This window comes from Orbicella franksi, chromosome 3, assembly GCF_964199315.1.
Source record: "Orbicella franksi chromosome 3, jaOrbFran1.1, whole genome shotgun sequence".
Taxonomy (NCBI): domain Eukaryota; kingdom Metazoa; phylum Cnidaria; class Anthozoa; order Scleractinia; family Merulinidae; genus Orbicella; species Orbicella franksi.
The window spans coordinates 28,661,547-28,679,456 of NC_138147.1; the positions used below are offsets into that span (position 1 = coordinate 28,661,547).

At 39.0% G+C, this 17,910-nt stretch overlaps 3 protein-coding genes across 4 annotated transcripts in view; 1 reads left to right on the forward strand and 2 right to left on the reverse strand.

The window, feature by feature from the left end:
• LOC145481893 (uncharacterized) overlaps nt 1-17,910 on the reverse strand; it is a 287,663-nt gene that overhangs the window by 31,657 nt on the left and 238,096 nt on the right. The gene's annotated exons all lie outside the window — the stretch shown is intronic.
• On the reverse strand, nt 1,134-8,850 carry LOC145481805 (adaptin ear-binding coat-associated protein 2-like). Its single transcript, XM_081460344.1, has 8 exons — nt 8,759-8,850; nt 7,516-7,616; nt 6,891-6,995; nt 5,954-6,035; nt 5,372-5,480; nt 4,799-4,841; nt 4,234-4,465; nt 1,134-3,653 (listed from the first exon to the last, which is right to left on the reverse strand). Exons 1-8 carry the CDS (start codon nt 8,842-8,844, stop codon nt 3,623-3,625), a joined length of 789 nt encoding a protein of 262 aa, XP_081316470.1. The 5' UTR covers nt 8,845-8,850; the 3' UTR covers nt 1,134-3,622.
• On the forward strand, nt 8,904-17,161 carry LOC145481809 (uncharacterized). Of its 2 annotated transcripts, none has more exons than XM_081460350.1 (6): nt 8,904-9,202; nt 12,593-12,948; nt 13,590-13,758; nt 14,076-14,164; nt 14,383-14,433; nt 15,345-17,161. In XM_081460350.1, exons 1-6 carry the CDS (start codon nt 9,034-9,036, stop codon nt 15,429-15,431), a joined length of 921 nt encoding a protein of 306 aa, XP_081316476.1. In that variant the 5' UTR covers nt 8,904-9,033; the 3' UTR covers nt 15,432-17,161. The 2 variants fall into 2 exon arrangements, with proteins under 2 accessions (XP_081316476.1, XP_081316477.1); XM_081460351.1 differs by having other exon boundaries at nt 9,117-12,314.

Sequence of the window (17,910 nt, forward strand, 5' to 3'; positions counted from 1 at the left end):
TTTCTTGACACTCGATCACTTTATGGTCGTGATTTGCGGCGTACCTTTATATATATACGACAGAGTTACGGGTAATACAACCCGCTGCTTTTAAGAGTTCCGTCGTAGTATTTTGTCTTATTCAAGCCGCGTCTCGCTTAGAGACTTTAATTAAGACAATGGACGAGAAGTTGTTTCTTGGCGGGATCGTTTGAAGGCAGAGCTAAAATCAAAGGATGCTTCGACGGATTCTAACGCTGCGGTAACAATCACTTGATAATTATAAGACAAGTGAGATTTAATGGGGGGCATCATTGCCAGTAGAATTTCTAAGCTTAAGCGAGATAAATATTTCTCTCCCCGGTCCCGGGGTCTGTTCCCCTAAATTTCTAGGGCGGAACCCATTCTGTATTTCCTATAGCCTACCAAGTGTCCTGTTTGTTCGAAGGCTGAACAAACTATCCCCTGGATAAAAAAAAAACAAAAAAAAACTGAAGTTTTGTTACTTTGTAACACGCTTGACTTGTTGCTGACACTGTTGCCATCTATAATTGAAAAAAAAATCTGACTTTATCATTTTTTAACAACCCAGAAAACAAACTGATTAGTTTTTTATGCCGGCCATAATAACACTGAACAACTAAAAAGGAGTCGAATTTTATTGGCTAATAATTAATTTTTTGGGCGCAAAACACTTAAAGCTGTCATGATAAGACGGTCATTGTTAATACAACTGGTATCTGAAACGTATAGCAGTCCGTCACAGTTTGCGTATCTTAAAAGTTTAGCCTAAATTTTCCAAGTTTGTCGTTTGCAATCCGTATCAATCTTCTCCTACTTTAACCATCCTTGTTCCTTTATGGATTATTGTTATCTCTTTGGTGTTTTTCTATCTTAGTAAACTGCTATATTCACGTTTCCTTAAATTCAAAGGTAATTTTATATGTGGCTAAAACAACTTAAAGTATCGTGCCTGAGCTCCTTTAAAACTAACCCTGTTGAGGTTTCTCTCACTACGCAAGGAAATTTTGACTTTCCCCAACCAGAAAATAAATTCTCCGGTTATTTGAATTTTCTGACTTGAGGTAAGCAGGGAAAAAAAACGCGCGCGGACGAAACTACAGCTCTGCTGAAAGCGAGACTTCAAGCGTAAGAGATGTTACTATCAGTTTATTTCTTGAATAAATTTATCACCAGTAAGTACAATTTACAACAAGTTCGCAGCTACTAAAAACATTCACATAATATTACTAACTGATTCATTATAGAGCAAAATAAGTCGAGAATATAGTAAATCCTAGTTCCTGGAATCTTCCGTATAGTTGCTAAGAAACGTGACGTCACCTCATGACGTCGTACCGACGTGAAAAGTTCCCAAGTACTCATGCTGTTCTGTGATTGGACGGAGTACGAATCACAAATTCTGACACTTATTTCTCCGGCTACAAGATATGAACTACGAGATTCACAGTCTGCTATGGGTTATGATATGCACGTTACCGTTTACAACTATGTCAAACCGTTGATTAATTTGAAGACTGTAGGTTCTAGCGAACGAAACAAATAAAATAGTCACGGCCATATTTCAAATACCTGGATTCAGGAAGGATCGACTCAGGCCCTGTCTGCACTACACCGCGGGAATTTGAAAACGGAGGTTACGCTCTGAACACGCATGCAAATGTTGTACGTCCACATCACGCCGGAGAAATTTAAAAACGCAACAATCACAGGTCATTTTGGATTTGTGTTTGAGGAAAACTCGATCAGGGAAATCACATGATTATAACGAGGTCATCGTTTCCGAAAAAAAATAAATCCGTTCTCAAAATGTTTTCCGTCCACACGAAAACGAAAAGCCGGCGTTTCACGCAAATTCCTCCTTTTTTAGCGACGGATTAGTGTGGACGGTAGGCCTAACCGTAGAAATAAAGCTGCGTTTTCCAAATTTCTACGGCCTAGTGTGAACGTTACCTTCAGCTGAAATTTCAATTCTACTCAAAATTAAAGGATGAACTAAATCATGTCTGTCAATTTTTTTTTCCTGGGAATTGTACGCAGGGACACATAAGTTTGAAATTTACAGCTTCAACCATGATTTACACCGGAGAGTATTTAACTACACAATGTACAGGAATTTATCGTGAAAGAGGGATTTTATTTCATACAATAGGTTCTGAGATTTAGGGAAATTTCAAAGAAAAGATGTATTATAAATGAATTTCCAAATTAACTGAAGCTGCGGGAAAATATTTCAATTTTTTTCATTTTGACTTCAGGAAACGCGATTTGGGTGTTTGTCGGCAACCTCGTCCCAGGCCTTCTCCAATCTGTCATTTTGATAAAAGCCGAGGATAAGACCCTGGGGATGAGGTTGGATGAGGGATTCTTGGTAGACCACGTGATTTGCATGCAGGCACTCAATGCCTGCTCACAAAGCTGCGTGTCCTGTTGCCTGTCAATTTAAACATGTATACAACCATTTATGACTTCTAGTCTTCAAGGTCGTGACGCAACGCCCTACCAACAAGTTCGCAGCGTTGCGTGACGGCTTTGAAGAAAACTAAACTGTAACCGCCTCGTTTAAACACCGCCTGCAGCAAGTACAATTTCTCTACGGCGCTTCTCAAAAGCACCATGTCAACTACAATATAACAAAACAAGGGACCAAAGCAATTCTGGTCTGCGAACAGGTGGACACCTTCACCACCATTATCTATATTGTCACGCAATATTTCGGGAAGTAGCTTTGCGTGACGTCCAAGAGCGCGACTATCGGAGACCAGTCAACAGGCTCTCTAAGACCCACTCTCCAATTCCTGCGCCTTTTGTTTCACCCTGTCCCTGTGCCCAGACTATACAATCGCTGGCCTTCTTAAAAAGCAAAAATTATACAAGAGAGCGATAACCAGTTATCCGGCTTTCTTTTCTCACTGCACATGCTAGAATAAGAGCAACAGAGACAAAGTATTTAAGAAAGGGGAAATCCTCAAATTATAGTTAATGATCGACTTGTCTTTGCATTCCATAAATTAAGGAATCAAACTGCTAGAGAACCGTGGCCAGTATGAAGCAAACTAAGGTACTTGCTTCAGTCATTTTGTTTTTCGTTTTTGTTGTTTTTTTTTTTAAGGGAGTAAGTAAAACACTGCTAAATACCTAGAAAGAAAATGTAACAGCAGACATTGCTCCAGTGATAATTTTTTTCTGGCTACAGCTCTGGCTATACATAAGAAAATATTATTTTCTACCTTTACAGTCTTCCAGCTATTTCATTTTGCCGTTCAAACTTTGAAATTCATAAATTTTCAAAGTTTCAAACTGGAACACTATCACTCAAACAAGAACCCTTTTGGTCATAATATCTCAGACCCCGCGATTGTTGTTAGACACATCACTCTAGGCAACCTAGACAAGTCCTTGAGCGAGCAAACTGATTCGAAATTCATCGAGTATTCAAAGACGATTTCCCAGAAAAGGTTCTTATCCACCAGGTACAAAATAACATTTTACTTGGACTTGAGACTAAAGTCACTGCAATGTACATTTAAGGCTTAAGAAAATTGGAAAAGCCACTGAGACAGGCATTCTTAGTGTGAGGTGGTAAAATACTTTCCTCTTTGATTTTTGTAATGAATGGTTTTCAAAACTGCACCCAGCTAGAATCAGAACTCCTGCAAAGGAAAAGAAAAAAAATTACAAGCTATAAAATGGCAACTGTAGAAAATGTAACTCCCAGTGTGCAGTCAGTATATGGTTTTCATCTATGCCAACTCTCACAGATTATCTGGGCCAGAAGTCTCCTGGATGCACACAGTTACATTGTAAAACCACCTTGTTAAGAGCAACAAACACTGCCACAAAAAATATATGACTTGAGCAATAGACCTGAACGTTGGAACCATTTTGTATAGAATAAACAGTGCCACAAAATAGCTTTGATTCATTAAATGCAAAATGGCATTCCTACCGTAGGTAAGGTCTGCATACTGGCCAAGTGGCCCATTAGGCCTGAGCTTATCATGGTTTCTATAGCAAGAAGTGACTAAGAATATTTCTACTCCCCCAGCATTAAATTTGCTGGTACATATTTGTACACCTGGGTGGAGAGAGGTACTGTGAGAGTAAAGCATCTTGCCCAAGAGCTCGAAACTCCAGAGCTCGAAACTGGAAGGCTCGATCCAGAGTCAAGCACACTAACTATGAAGCCACTGCGCCTCTTTTCCCACTAAAAGGCTAGCAAACTTCACTTACCCTGATGCTGCAGTAAAATCTCCCCACTCTGATGTTGTCTTCTGTTGTTGATTTTGTTGTTGAACCTTTGAACTGGAAGCAAACGCTCCCATGTCGGGAAAGGGAGCCTGCGGCTGAGATTGATGAACTGTTCTTTTCATTGATGCAGGTGATGCCCCTGCTCCTGGGGGTGGGGCTAGCTTGGGGGCCATACCCCCAGGGGGAGGGGGAATGACACCAAGACCACCACCTGCTGTGGAAAGTGGAAAAAACCCTCTCACTTCCGATCTTGAGGTTTCAATTAATTTCTGTGTTTTTATTTAATAATCACTATTGATACCATTCTTTGAAAATGTTGCTAATGAATATTTGGTGGCACCTGAATATGCTGTTGTTTAAAGAGTCAGCAAATCAGGAAAGTTATAAAACATGGAATTATGAAAAACCTATGCTAATCATTTATTAACAGATGTTCAATCCAGTCAAAAATTATACAGAATTGTTCTAAGTCACCTTTGCTGCACTTTACAAGTGGGTAATATGTTAACTTTGTGATGTACTTTACAGCGTTAGAGATAATACATACCAGGTTTAGGTCGACTTGTTGCACTTGCACCGGGTGCACGATTCTGAAAGATAACAACAAGGAAGACACTAAGTATCTTTAGTTACAGTAAAATGTTAAGCCTGTTCAGAGCCTATTGCCAGCTTGTCACTCAATCCTTGACCAACAATTAGTTCAAGCAAATATTACACATCTTGATTTAAGACAGCTGGCAGGGTCAATAATGAAAAACAGCCAGTCTGAATGGTTTATTGCCAGTCCAGTATTTTCGAAGAATTAGAATGTCCAAACAGAGTTTCAACTTACAGTTCTTTTTTGATCAATATGGACACAATTTAATAGATTACTGTGACATTTTTTTTTTTTTTATAATCTACAAATGCTTCTTGGGACTGTGCTGGCCTTTCCCCTGGCTGATTTTCATGTTTTTTTGGGGGGAGTATACTGGTCTTTTGCTTTATTTGGTCTAATCAGTAAGGACTGAACTTCAATTGATTTGCACGGTATAGACCTAGTGACAACATTCACCCAGCACTGCCATTTGTGATTGGATTTTAAGATATGTGTACTTCATCAAGAAAACACGATACTCACCCCTAGGTTAATATGGATTGTTTGACCTTCTTTAAAACTCAGGTCTAACTTTGGTGTAAGATCAGGCTGCTCAGCTTCTGCTGCTATTTTTTCACTCTGTTTTATCCATCTAGATAGCAAATAAATCATACACTCAGAAATTTACTCATATTGATGGAGTCATCTTGGCCATTGGAAAATGAGACAGTGTTTCCAGTGTGACTCGCTGACTAGTTGTGGATACTTACCTTGCCAATTCATGGCTCTGTAATACCCACTACTAGCTACACCTACTGCAGGGAATAATATCGTTTAACAATTTTTCTTTGAAATTGAGGTGAATAGTGGCATAATATTTACTTGCTGTGAAGTGGCAAGGTAAATATTCTGCCGCTATTCACCAAGATTGAAAAACACAAAAACAAAAAAAAAACAATCACATGAAGTTTCTTTCAAACAAATGAAACAGAAACCATTGAAAAGTTGATTTATTTGCTAACTGACCTCTCAATTCATGCTTGGAAAATGTGCAAGCAAACACAAAATTAATGTTGTCAGGACATTGATGCAAAGATTCACATATCAAGAGACTGATCAACATACTTGAAGTGATCTTGCAATGATACGTTGAAATCAAAGCTATCGCCTCTGTCTTGAAAACCCATTCCAATGAACGCATGGCGACCTGTGGTATATGAAAAACAGTTTGAGCTACCTAAAATGAATGGTTAATGCAAAACGGGGGGGGGGGGGGGGGGGGGAGTCAGTGTTTGAGCCCAGTGGCAAATAAAAGGCTGGTGCTTATCTCTGGTTTCCCTAGTGTGCAGCAACTAGGGGTATGTAAAATGAATGGATGACCAAAGGGTAAAATTTGTTTCCGAACAAAGAAAACATGAAATCAATGACTATAATATCAGGTAAAGGTAGAAACAGGTAAAGTCTGCATCTGAGCCAAGTGGCCCATCAAGCCAGTGCTTATCTCCCGTTTCTGTAGCATGAAGTAGCTAGGAGTATTTCTACTCCCCCCTGGATGGGATGCCAGTCCATTGCAGGGTTTAAACCCCCAGCATTAAATTTGCTGGTACCCATTTATACACCTGGGTGAGAGTGACGTGTCTTACCCAAGAACACAACACAATATGATTCCCTGGCCAGGGCTCAAACGTGGACTGCTCAATCAGGAGGTGAGCACACTAACCATGAGGCCAACACACCTCCACTGAGATTATGAACAAAACAAAACCAGGCATTTAGATAATAGATATTTCAAATCTTTAAATTTAAGATTGTCAATTATTTACTTAGCAGATATCTCAAATTTTTAAATTTTAAATTGTTAATTATTTACGTAATAGATATTTTAAAATTTTAAATTTTAGATTGTAATTTTAGTTAGGGGACCTAAATAGGGATAACCTCATGGTCCTCCTTTTCAAATACTCTTTGTACTCTGTATTCATTGAAGTTAGTAGTTATTATCAAGCAAACATCAAGCAAACAAAATTATGTACAATGCATACCCTTCAATATGTTCACATACCTGTTTCATCTACAATCTTGAGGACAAAGTAGCGACTACTATCTAAAACACCTTCTACAGCGATACCTGGATAGTCATCCACAGGACACTTCGCAAAGAGCTCACCTGATCAACAAAGAATGAGGTAGTAAAATCAGAACCACAGCTTTAATTCTGGCCTGTCACAAAGGACACACACAATCCAGCTAGCCAATCAAAATATGAGACAAATACATGTAACTGAACAGTGTAAAGCATGGGAAAATGTGTATGGGTGAGTCACGATTGGTTTTTGTTTAAGGTTACTTCTTTAAAATAATTATACATTGTATTTTAATATTGATAATGCACGTGAAAACTGCTCAAACAAATCTAAATTAATCCACACAACCAAAGACTGAGGCCAGAATATTCTCTATAACCATGTCACTGTGGATCAATTTATTATTTTATAAATGTAGGGTCTGAAATCATCTCCCTGCCTGGAAAGTAGATCTCCTGCATGATCTAAGCAATAAAATCTTATTCCACAAAGATTATCAAAAACAAATCCCCCTTCTTCCTCTTTCATTGTTTATAATCTTGCATATCCCTCTCCTTCTGTTCCTTAGTTACAGATTACAAACTTGAAATTTATGTCACTTACCACTGGTCTTATCTTCTATCTTGATGTAGCATTCTTTTCCTTTAGCACACACCCTTAACCGTCCAGTCCAATCAGGTTGATCAAGTTTCCAGTCAGCAGCTCTACAAAGCAAACAGAAGAGAATTCTTATTTAATGATGTAAATCTGATTCCAATAAAGAGCCCCTTCTTTTTTAACATGCATAGTTTCAATATTCCCTCAAACTCTTATCCCCTTACAACAATCGTATGGCAGCTAATAGATAAGTCAAACAAAGATCTTTTGAATTTAAGTTCACAATGAACTTGTTTACCTGTACTTGTGCGTAGCTTTGGGATAGATTGAGGCCTACATTAGTGAAACTGGCCAGAAATGTTGCTAATTTTAAGAGTATAAAATTACGAACTTTAGACCTGTGACTGTATATTTACAGGCCTGTTGTTATTTTATTCAGATTTCTACTGTACATGTGTACATAGCTGAATTTTCAGTGTTAGTAGTACACATATAAAAATAGGATTAAGTATTTTTCATACTATAGATATTTTGATGCATTGTTTTTGTAACAATGCAATTTAATTATTTTATTTTTTTGTTGCGTTACATGTTTGTATTTTGATCAAGCTTACTTTAATAACTCATAGGTGAAACATGTATAAATAAAGTGTTCATTGTTGATAGATTTAAAGACTAATTTAAATTCTTATCCTAGGGGTGAAGCCCCTGTGGCCAAATCCGTGACATGATGACATGTTCTAAATTTGGTAATTTAATTCTAGAAAACCTTGAATGATTGTGATTACCAGTATACGTAGCAAATCTATGAATTATAAAAACGAAAAAAATCAAGCACTTTAATTTAAGAGTATTTTAGAAAGTAGTATACAAATTATTTCGGTAAATTTTGTGAAACCAATTCGAATATTACGCTTAACTAAATTCACTCGTCAACAGTAAATAAGTGGCTTATAAGATACCAAATGACGCCCCTTATTTTAGAAAAATAAAGTATATGTGAAATTTTAGTACTGGATTTTTGTAAAATGTGCATGTCTTAATTAGTATTAAATTTAGATTCCGAATATTGCCGTGTGCAATATTTGTTACGATCAAATAGACAAACAGGAAAGAAGGCTGAAGAGAGCTAAATGGCGAGCGAATCCCCAACTCAAAATTGCCCACAGAGAAGATTTGTCTGATGCTACGATAATGATCTCGTTTTAAATTCACACGAAAAATATACTCAAAGAACGTAGCTGGCTACCTGTATCCTCGGTTGCTTGTTCTCGGAGGAATTTTGTAAATAAAACATTCGTTTTTGACACACAAAACGCTCTCGTAGTCCTCCATCTTGAAAATAGAACACCAACCCAGACTCCACTCCGTCAGCTCGAAAGGACTGGGGAGATTCAAAATGGCTGCCACAGCTCTGAAAACTTCTGTGTTATTTCGATTTCAAACAAAATGTACGGACTAAATGAGTTATCTTTGTACAGATACGCACTTTGACGCTTTCCAGAGGGCCGTGGGATTCTCTTTATGGGCTCTAATGATGAAGTAACAGTTTATCAAGCAGTTTTGGAGGAGTGTGACTGTTTAGCTGGTTTTACTTCAGCTCCTGTTGACATTGCAAGAAATTTACTTTTGGACAATTGCGACTCTTGCAAATTCAAACTTATTTCTCCCGGAGAATTTAGGCCATGGTATGGTAAGTGTACAGTTATAAATCATTACTTGGCTAATAAACAGTTAGGAATTTTGCACAAATAGTGTTTTGGTGACAGTGAGCTAAAACCATTTCTCAGACTGTACGTGTCTTTTGCTTTTGTTTCAAAGTAAAGCCCGATGCTTGTGAATACAACTTATTATAATATTAGCAGTATATCATCAGGTTAAATTTTGAATCAAAGACAAATGAAAACTGGGAAAAAATGTGGGGATGGAGAGGAGCAGCGCCCAGTTGCATTTGATACCTCGGTAAATTCCACAAGAAGATCAGCAAAGTTTTGACAATTCTGGGTAATTGTGAAGAACAGCTCAATGAAAAAACCTGTTGGCCATCTGCCAGCTCTCTGTTGGCCATCTGGTGGCCGTCTGTCAGCTGACTGTTTGCAGACAGACAGGGGACAGGTTTTTTCACGGAGCTCTACTCTTCACAAATACTGAATTCTGTAGCAAAGTAGGCTCATGTGCATGCCAGCTAAGGCAGTGCTAGTTTATGCCAAGGATTATGATTGTGCCTTTATATTAGCATGCCAGTATTTTGGAAACCCATGGAAGTCTTCACTGTATAAAACTGTGCATTTTGGAACAATAATATATAGATTTAGCCAGGCCTAAAAGCGGAGCTCCTGATTGCAATAACTGACCATAAAGGAAAAAGAGAATTATTTTTTCTTAGATCAGAAACTCAAAAAATGATCAATTGTGAGCATGTTATTGTTCAGCGTGTGGTTTTACCATTTTCCCAGTTAAATTTTAAGCATCTATACCCAATAAGCCTAACAAAGATTGTAGAAGTTGTGTACGCAATATATCAGGGACTTTCCAAGAGACGATCATGCAAGGAATATGTCAGAAGAAAGGTCAACTACGCACCAGGGGCTAATTTGCACCAAAATTTTGCTTTTGCGAGTACTCTCCTTCTCCCCCAGAGAAATAACCTGACTTGAGCCTGCGATCCAATCAGAAAACCTGTTACTGGTCAGCAGTCAACTTCAAAAAAACATGCAACCTCAATGAGCTCTAAACCTGAGCCCGCAATGTGGCCACGTGATACTGGTCAGCAGATAGCTTGTTGTGACAGCTGTCAATTAACAATAGCGTGGATTCCCAAAATCAAAGATGTAGCTATGGTAATGGCACTACTCTCTTGGTTTTCAAGGTATTGGCGTACGGACGTACAGATGGACATACGCACTACCAAAAGTTTTGAGATCGATGGGTTACCAAATTTTCTAAGGTATGGGGCTCGCTTGCGTGCCTTCTGCACGTAGGATCTCTGCTATGAAACCAGAAGGCGGAAAATTTGCCACCCTCCTGCTGTGTTAGAGCAGGAAAAGTCCCACATTTACTTGGCTCTTCTCTATTCTAAGCAAGAAAGACCTTCAATTTGCTTCCTCCTGCCCCTCCCCCCTCTGAGTACCTTCTCCCCCCTCCCTAGATGGGATGCTAGCCACCAGTTTGCTGACTGTTTTTGTGCCATTCACACACACCAACTTGAAGGCCACTTTACAAAACCTGTTGGTGGCAGCATCTATTTCTGCTCACAGACAACACTTTTGCTGCTATCATTTGCCTTGCCTCATGTTTTAACCTTCAAATTCTCAGAATTTGTTCCTTGTCACTAATGAGGCATGGGAGGCTGAAAGCAGAGCACAAATTCAAATGCTTGCTTTCAAGGGGGTTGTTAACCTTGATGGTGATGTGCCATGTGATAGTCCAGGCCATTCTTCAAAGTATGGAACATATACTTTAATGGATGATGACACTGGCAATGTAGTGACATTTGATGTGCTACAAGTCACTGATGCATCGATCTCAAATGCACTATGGAGAAGGAAGGCTTTTCCAGGAACACAGAAATGCTTCAAAGTAAGGATGTTACCATTGGCAAGATTGCAAGAGACTGTTATGTGGTTAATCAACAGTTGCATAGCCAACAGTGAGGATCACCTACACATCACTCATCAGTATGATGTCTGACTGGCAAATGTCAAAATGGGTGGTTAAGAAGTTAACAAATAAAGCCAAACAAAAGGGTTGTGGGGAATGATCTCCATGGATACAGTCCATCTCCAATCACCTATGGTCATCTGGTGAGACCTGCAATGGTAACATGTATCTTTTGGGCAACAACTAGCTTAGCTTTCTAGGAAATGGTTTTGAACATGAAACTTCTAAAGGATCTGACTAAGCTTACGGACTTTGATCATACTGATATCCTTAAGGAATATTACTCTATGATGCTTAAGTATTGCTCTAAAGGGGAGCATTTTTCACACCAGAACATTTCTAAGGTGGTATCCAGTTCTGTTGCACTGCTAGTTGGAGATAGGCGTACTGAGAATGAAGCATCTTATCCAAGTACACAGGTGTACTGGCTGAATACCCTGTCTCAGACCTGCCTTAGAATTAAATCCTTAGTTCAGAACGATATTAAAGGCAATGGTTATATGCTTCTAGTTAGGACAGCTAGGTAGGACAGCTTTTTCTACAAAAAAAAAACATACCCAATTCAAGACTAGAGTGCAAAAATCATACCCTATTTGAGAGCAAAATGACCCTAATTGTTACCAAAACGGCTAAAAACTATTTGATAACCTTTTTGCCTAATATAGCCCATACAAAGGCACACCCCCCTCCCTACTCAGTTAATGCGTCTGACTTCAGTTTGAGCAGTTCAGGTTCAAGCCCTGGTTGAGGTCATTGCTTTGTGTTCTTGGGCAAGATGCTTTACATTGACAGTGCCTCCCTCCTCCAAGGTGTATGAATTGGTAGCACTGAATGAAATGCTAGAGGATAACCCTGTGATGGACTAGCATCCCATTCATGGAACCATAGAAAAACAGACTGTGTTCATGTACTGGTGGGCCATTATGTTTATCACTGAATGCAGACTTCACCTGCTACCAAGAATACAACCAGCCAGTGCTAGAAGTGGACCATTTACAAACACTATTGCACCACTGTAGCACACACACCACTGTGTGGCATTATTTAAGAAATAGGAAACATGTTCCATGTTTCCATCGACTTATATTGTAACCACAAGTGGAGGTTGGGAGAACGAGAAATGTTGTGGAAGCACCAGCCTACAGGTGAGTGTTTCTACTAACAGCTTTTTTGAGTTCTCCCAGACTTTCATGAGTGTTTCTAAAACTCGATAAAAAACATGACAACATATTCTTCCTATTTCTTTTAAAAAGCACTACAAAACAAAAGAAGAAAAAATATAGTTTACTTGGCTCATTAAAATGTAAATTCTCTTTGCTCACACCATCATTACATCAATAGCTTGTGCTAGTTCTGTGTTTCTTAGAGGGTGTTTTCTAACATTTAATAATTAAAATATGTTTTTATATTTCTTTTTTTATAGACAGTAAAACCTTGATCCCAATCACCTTCAAGTTTCCTCCTCCTAAGTCATCCCAGCTTTCAGTTCCCAATTCAAGCACATCACTGCAAAATAAAACACTTGCCTCATCATCATCAGAGAGTGGTCCTTTGTTAGAGTTTCTACCAGCATATTCTGGAAAATCTTGCTTACAACAACAGAGGAAGTCCAGTTTTAATAACAGTGGCTCAGATGATGGGATTGAATTGCAGAGTTTATTTGATGGACAGCGGTTTAGTGACTTCTCAAGACAGTGTGTTTCCAGACCCAAGTTACCCAGTGAAAAGAGCAAGCTGCCACAAGAAGTAGAAGAAGTACTAAATCCAATGACTAAATCAGTAAGTGGTACAAACAATACAGTTACGATAAGATAAAAGATAGACAGTAGGCAAGACAGAAGACAGAATGACAGGGTTATTTCAGATAGTTAAATCCATAAAATTAGTTCTTTTCATGTAGGTAAAGCCAGCGTATAAGCCAAGTGGCCCATCAAGCCAGCACTTATCTCTAACTGCTGTAGCTTGAAGTGACTGGGTGGAATGTTAGTCCATCGCAAGGTTAGCCCCCAACATTAAATTCACCAGTTCCCATTTATACACCTGAGTGGAGAGAGGGTCTGTGAGAGTAAAACGTCTTGCCCAAGAACTCGAAACTCCAGGGCTCAAAACCGGACCACTCGATCCACTTCGCCACTGCGTCTCTGTTCTTACTATAAGGCTAGTAAACTTCACTTACCCTGATGCTGCAGTAAAATCTCCCCACTCTGATGTTGTCTTCTGTTGTTGACTTTGCTGTTGAACATATAAATACACTGAACCATAAACATAGATATCATAAAGCGTTTTGCCCATCTGAACAAGCAATAAAATTTGCCTTGTCTGTGACCGTAAAAAGCCTGGTCCAGGAATATAAAATATCTTCTAATTTCCATATAGTCTGTTTTCAATATTAACCAAAGTATTTTTCATTTTACTTCTAGCTCTGGTGTGCCAATCCTCCTCTCAAATGCAGGAAAAGGAAAGAGAAAGAACTTGTTTTGGAAAAACTTAAACAGACAAAGCTTAGTCAAGTAAAGGAGCTGCATAAACTGAATAACAATCAACGTGGAAAATGGATCTTGGGTGCGAGAAACGGCTCATCACTGAAAGGTACAAGCAGTAGTACCATAAAAATTGACCTCTAAAATCTTGTGCTGCTGTGGCTGACTGAGCTTTTGTTTGGGCCAGTATAAAGTGGCCAAATGAGGTGCCTGTATTAATGGGATGGCTGTAAGGCAGGGCTCCATTGTAGTTGATTATCAATAAAGTTCATAATAATTAATTATTATTGTAAATTAACTGCCATGCCAAGTCTTTTTGAGCTGAATCATGTTTTCAGAGTTAGGATAGAGCTAAACATACATCATCATTTTACATTTAGATATACCAGAGAATTGTCATGTTTTCTTTTTAAATTTGTTTTGTAGGAAAGAATTCAACTACAGAGCAGCTTTGGAAGAAAGTGTGTTCGTTGATCAAAGAAGGCCATCTTCCCTACTGCAATGCAAAGCTTCAGGTTTGTAATAATTTGTTTACCATATGTACTCACTATTGTTATAAAAAGACCTGTTTAAATACCAGTAGGAACTACCATTTAACTCCAGATTTGATAGCACGAAGCATCAAAGAGTGTTGCTTGCTTCAATGAACTATAAAAAGAAATGTAAGGAGAATTAACATTTAAACTGTGTAACTGAAACAGTTAAGTCAGATTTTTAATGTGCCGTTTTACAGGAAACCCAAGGCCAAGTGTGGGTGTACTGTGACTTTGGACACGCATTAAAGGTTAGCCTGATCAGGAGATGTTGAATGTGTTTCTACTACGGGCCCGAGTTTTCTATGGGTCCAATGGGCGAATAGTCAACGAAGCGTAGCCGAGTTGACCATCGCTCATACGAAACGAGGGCGAGTTGTGTGATTGTTGTAGAAGACATTCTAAGGATTACAGCACAAAACCTACATTTTAGGGTATTTTAAGCCTGAAATTAAGAATATATTTCAGTTTCAAGAGCAACGCACGCGATCGTTAACTAACAGCGATTAGTAGAATTCTACTAGTATACTAATGCAAATGCTGCAATCTGATTGGCTGAGCTACTCGTATACTATTAGCCAATTAGTGGAGAGTGGCTGGAGGTCGCCGTCGTCTACGAAATAGCAACGTTTTCTTCTTTTGCGAAGTTACGGAAGAACAATTAGATGTCTCATATGCAAACGGATAATTAAATTCCTGAGAAGACTAAAAGAAGGACATTCACGGTTCCGTGACTTTAAAAAACTAGGGGCCGGCCTCCGAACAACCAGCCTACGGTCAAAAGCAGGCCTCTGCGGAGGAGAGAGAAGCTAAGGCCAAAGCAGGACGAGAGAAACTTTCGCGCTCCTTTTTTTGACCACAAAATCTCGTATGCAATCATCTTGCTCACACTGCCAGAATCGACAAGATTTTGCGCTCGTTTGGTAGGTGAACTATGTAAACTAGTTTGAATCATCAAGCATAACCATCGATTAGGCGTTCTTTTTTCGGCGAAAAAAAATGCCTGATCGTAGTTTACATCAAGCGCCGAGGGTTAAGTTAATGAGAACTTCAAAATCTTCTCCCTGATATCTCGCAGATTGACTTGCGTCCTCCTAGCTATGGTAATATCAAAATATTCTCACATACATTTTCTAAACGCCAATTCCTATTTCATTTACAGGTCAGAAGCACCTTAGAAAATGCTCTTGGAAACGTTGAAGCCCTCTCTTTCTACGTCCATCCTGTGGGAGTTGTTATGGAGTTATAACACATACAACCAGTTAAATTGCGGCTGTAATGCTATTGGCGCGTTTGCAAATTTAGACGTGCGCGATTAAAGGGGAGGTGAATGGTTCTTCAAAAAACATAGGTCCCACAAAATTTTCGTCGAATTTCACGGGTCGCACGGTCTAGTTTCTTTACTAGTTATGTGCGTCACACAGCCTCGATTGTTTTTTTTTTTTTTTTTTTTTTTTTTTTTCAGACAAGGCTGTCTCGGAGTCTCAATTTTTTGCAAAGCTAGGAAAGTCTCCAAGTCCTGATTTGTTTGTTTGCCTTTATAATTTAAGACGTCTGAACCGCTAGAGCCTAAACGTCTCGCGCTCGCATTTAAACCACTTTGAAGTCTCGGTCTCGCAATTAAAAAGTCCAAATGTCTCGGGCGCGCAAAGAAAAACGCTAGTCTCTCCTACTCACAAAGTCTTGGCAGTTACCATTTACCGCTCCTGCGATTGACCGTCGCAAGTCATTGGTTTCCCTCAGACACAGGATTTTCAATCAAAGGGTTGAAAATAATTGCAGTAAATCCAGATTTTTCTATTGACGGAAAAATGAAGTAAATGGAATTTGAAAACCGCTGCCTTTCAGCAACAGTCTAGAGTTAAAATTTAATCAGTCAGCAACATTATTTTAATATTTCTGGCTCACTAAAAGTCTCGCAAAATTCCGAAGATGAACAAAGCTAAAATTGTGAGGTTGCCTCGCGTTCACGTGTTTTTCACTGGTGTTTTAAACTGGATTCCTTTTAGTTTTAGCGCATCGACAAGCTCCGTAAAGGGTAACAGAACGAAAAGCAATCACTACGTTGTCAATTTTTGTCGCCCTATACGCTAGTTAGAATTGATAGCATTTTCCATAAAATTCAGGGAGCATTTTAGACACTTTTAGTTAATACAGCGATACATAGGGTAGCAAAGGGCAGATATGTGCACGTGACGTGGGGGGTGGGGGGCCGGGTGTACAGGGTGATTTCCAGATCACGTTTCACGGAAAATGACTTCGAACGTCACTGATATCGTTCACGTAACTACGGATGTCGGCCGCAAAAGCTACGAGGCATTGACTAACTCTGTTGGTTCCCACTCTTCACAACAATTCAGAAGATAGCGTTTCACGGTTCACGACAATTTAGAAGATACCGTTTCACCCTTTACATCCCTCTTAAATGTACAGTACTGTTTTACAGTTTATTGAAATCATGGTTTTAAGATCATAATAAAGTATGTATGTATGTATAATTTATTCCTTACAATACAATTTGAGCAGCTTAAAGTGATATTTATTAGAAAAGGGTTTGGCCCTCCAGCTTTGCCCTTATTCAAATCTATGCTGCTAGTTAATCAATTCAAATAATTTATCGTTACTTTGTATGTGGCTGGTTTCCACATGTTACAGATGATATTTAGCAAATCTTGTACCCAGAGTCTTCAAACTTCTTGATCATTCGCCACTGTAGAAACGCGAAGAAGCCTGGGGCAAATCTCGTCTCGCAGTCGCTTGTGGGATAGTTCCTTGGGACAGTAATGGTCCCATCAGCCACTGCGAGATGAGTTTTTTTTTCTGGTTTTTCTCGTTCTAAAGTAGCGTTGCAAAGACCAACCGCTGATCGAGTTGTCTGAAGATTCATCCAGTGTGCAATATTTATTCTAGCATAGTGCTTTTTAACTTGGAAGAAGGTATTTATTTAATATTGTTAATCACATTATAATTCAACGCATTGTTAGTTAGATGCGAACCCTTTGGAATTTGTTCTCCACATTAAAAAAAATAAAATAAAAAAAAAAAAAAAATAGAGCAGACAACCAAAGGAATGGTATGTCCGTGTGAACTTTCTGGGGAACTGAAGGTGTTAAACCCATTTCAATATGATTCAATCATACGGGGATCGTCTCAGAAACTGCCACATTGTTGACTTCAGCTACTCAAAGATTTTCAGGTCTACAAACCGTGACCAGGATATTCACTGAAAATCTCTGATTTTTGCAATCTCCGTTTCCAGGTCTTTTCCCTTGAAGTTTGGGAGGGCCCTGGAGTCGAGGTTGAGATCGTTACTTCACGCGTGAAGCAAAGGAAATAGGAATGGGTAAATTAAAGGGAAGGAAAGAGGAAATGGAAATCTACATGTGGGCCACCAGAAATGTTACAGACGTGACTTTGACCAGTCACGCATGCGTCACGGGTTTGTCACGGGCCATTACGGGCACAATCGTGTTTGACCTCTCTTGACCGTCAAGGGTTTTGACCATCACACAACACGCGTTTTTAATCATCAAGGGTTTTCATAGGCCACATACGCAGACGTTCTTATGGTTCGTCACGCACTCTTCTCTTGAGTAGTAAAACCTAAATTTAGCCGTGTTGTCATCGGTTATGTCGACGAGAGATAATAACAAAAATCATCAATCAGTTTTCTATGGACAGGAGACGTCTTCGTCTACATGGAAATGTAGAAACCCCGGGAATTTGCT